Raw genomic sequence first — 2344 nt, forward strand, 5'->3', positions numbered from 1 at the left:
GGTAGGGAAGGAGAGTGTGTACAGTGTCAAAGAGAGGGTTGTACCATAGGAATGGTTGTATGTTGGTATTGTTGCAAGTGTGTGCTTGTCAACTGTTGCTTACACTACAGAGTAGGAAGTATACAAATGTATAGAAACATTGAAGAAGTCATTTGGTATTAGTCAACATACAGATGCACAAATGCAAATGTAAAAAGGAAGGCAAGCATAAACAAAGGAGGACAATGAAGGAGAGGCAACACAAGTAGCAGAGCAAGGAGTAGGAGGGGTGGAAGGGAGACAAGAAGTTAGGAGGAGAGGGATGAGTAACTATTGTGCAAGTTATTATGAAGTAGACTGGCTACTTACACTTTACACTGAAGTACAGTATAGCCAGCTGGGTTGTGTTGTCACAGGATCTGAGGCTCAGTACAGGCATTACAGTAGCAGATTAGAGAGACAAATACAGTAATATTTATTGTCCAGGTGGTTGCAGGCAGTGTGCCTGCTGGAGGATGCTTGTAGGCAGAGGAATGGACTGGAGGGAACAGAAGAGACAGTATAACATTGGGGGAAGAGGATTGGGGAGATGGTGGAGGTAGGAGGGAAAGGAGTGATGAGAGCAAGTGCATCATTATATACTCTCAATCTTCAGTACTCGATTATGTAATCACTTCAATATATAGTTTTTAAAGTAAAACTAAATTATATTATAAGCCTAACAGGGTGATTGTTAACAATATTAATATATATAATCACATATTATCTTACTAAAAGTATTGTAATTAACTTACAAGTACAATGTATTACTTTTATGACTATTATAATCAATTAACTATTGTTACAAAGAACTTATAATATAATTTTAGCATATTATAATAAGAGTTAAGTGCTTGTATCTCACATGTAATGTTGTAATAATACTATTAGTAAGCTTACTTGCTCTAAAACATGTTTGTAGTTTAATAGAAACTTTGTATATTTCTTACATTTATATACAATCATTATAATTACATTACAAGTAAAATACAAGTATTATTTTACAATGTAATGCTTATGAAATCATTTTATTAGATTACTTTTGCTATTATTAAATACATTTGTTGCGACTTTTTCGTGATGGTACGTGGACGGTGGACCTCAACGACTTTCACCACATACCTACGTGATTTTACAGCAAGGGGCGCAGGAAGCTCTTGATTCGAGACGACTAGCTCCGGGACTTAGAGGCACGGCAGTTTACTGTAGCAACCATAAGCTATACCTTCAGTATTAAACATCATCTTGGCCGCCAGGCCAAGCAGAGAGTCGGAGGACGTAACATGACATAGAACATAGAATATTCGCGATCGTTTCGAGCAACACACATGCATATCGTAAGGCAACAGGTGCACAGTGGATGTCATGGTCAACATTCACGATATGAGCACAACCAGTAAATACAACCCAGGAGTAAAACTCGATAAAGAACGAATAATGGCAATACATTACATATCTACAGTATTGCGTATGCAGAATTGAAAGTCACTTCAAGCCAATCCATGTGTTAAAAAATCAAAGGCAGTTCATCTGCCAGAGGGCCGCCATTCCCAAAAAATACAGAAAAGATATAGCTAATTTGCATAGCTATGACAATAGCATCTCTGTGTGCACGAAGGCCCTCCAGCATGCCTGCAATGAAACTTTTCCAGAATGCTTCAGCCATAAGTTGGCTTTTATCCGATATATAGTCCTTCCCACGAATGGTATCTACACTCAAATACCGGATGCACCAAGCATTCGAGCCCAGAGGCATCAGATCTGCTAGTTCCCAACCAATTAGGCTGCTTATATTGTAGTTTTCGTCAAGCAGAATCTACTGATTCCTTCAGATACTTCGAATGTGTAGAAAATGATATTAAAGTGGCTTACATTCTGAGCATTGAGATCAATATGGCACAGAGCGAGTGGTAGGACTTTGAGTTGGCTGCATTCGGTGAGCAACAGCTGAATTTCTCCTTCAACGGCCCATACAAGATGTCTCTTTGTGTAAAATGTGCTTCGAGCGGGGAACAACAAAGAAATCGACGACGCTGTCACTGGATGTGTTGACGATGCATCGTGGCAACACTTTGCCAAGCTGGGATGCCACGTGGCAGTTCTGTTCGATGGTGCACTCACACTCTGGCCATATTTTACCCTTGACAAGCTTGGAGATGTAGGCGAAATGTGCCTTCGAATTCCTAACGGCGAAAGTACTGGGGACGATCTCGCCCAGCAGACCTCGTGCTAATGCAACCTTGGTCGTATCGATTTCATCATCTTTGAACTGGACGATGGCTTCACTACCGTCTTCGAGCGTGACGCATGTCGTCATGCTGAACAT

The 2344-nt window shown here is 40.3% G+C and overlaps 1 protein-coding gene across 1 annotated transcript; it reads right to left on the reverse strand.

Moving 5' to 3' along the window:
• Positions 1–1525: 1525 nt before the first annotated feature.
• FOMMEDRAFT_136201 (uncharacterized protein) lies at positions 1526–2344 on the reverse strand (the record flags this gene model as incomplete). Its single annotated transcript, XM_007269482.1, has 3 exons — positions 1526–1834; positions 1891–1965; positions 2033–2344. 3 exons carry the CDS (start codon positions 2342–2344, stop codon positions 1526–1528), a joined length of 696 nt encoding a protein of 231 aa, XP_007269544.1.

Source organism: Fomitiporia mediterranea (genome assembly GCF_000271605.1).
Source record: "Fomitiporia mediterranea MF3/22 unplaced genomic scaffold FOMMEscaffold_10, whole genome shotgun sequence".
NCBI lineage: Eukaryota > Fungi > Basidiomycota > Agaricomycetes > Hymenochaetales > Hymenochaetaceae > Fomitiporia > Fomitiporia mediterranea.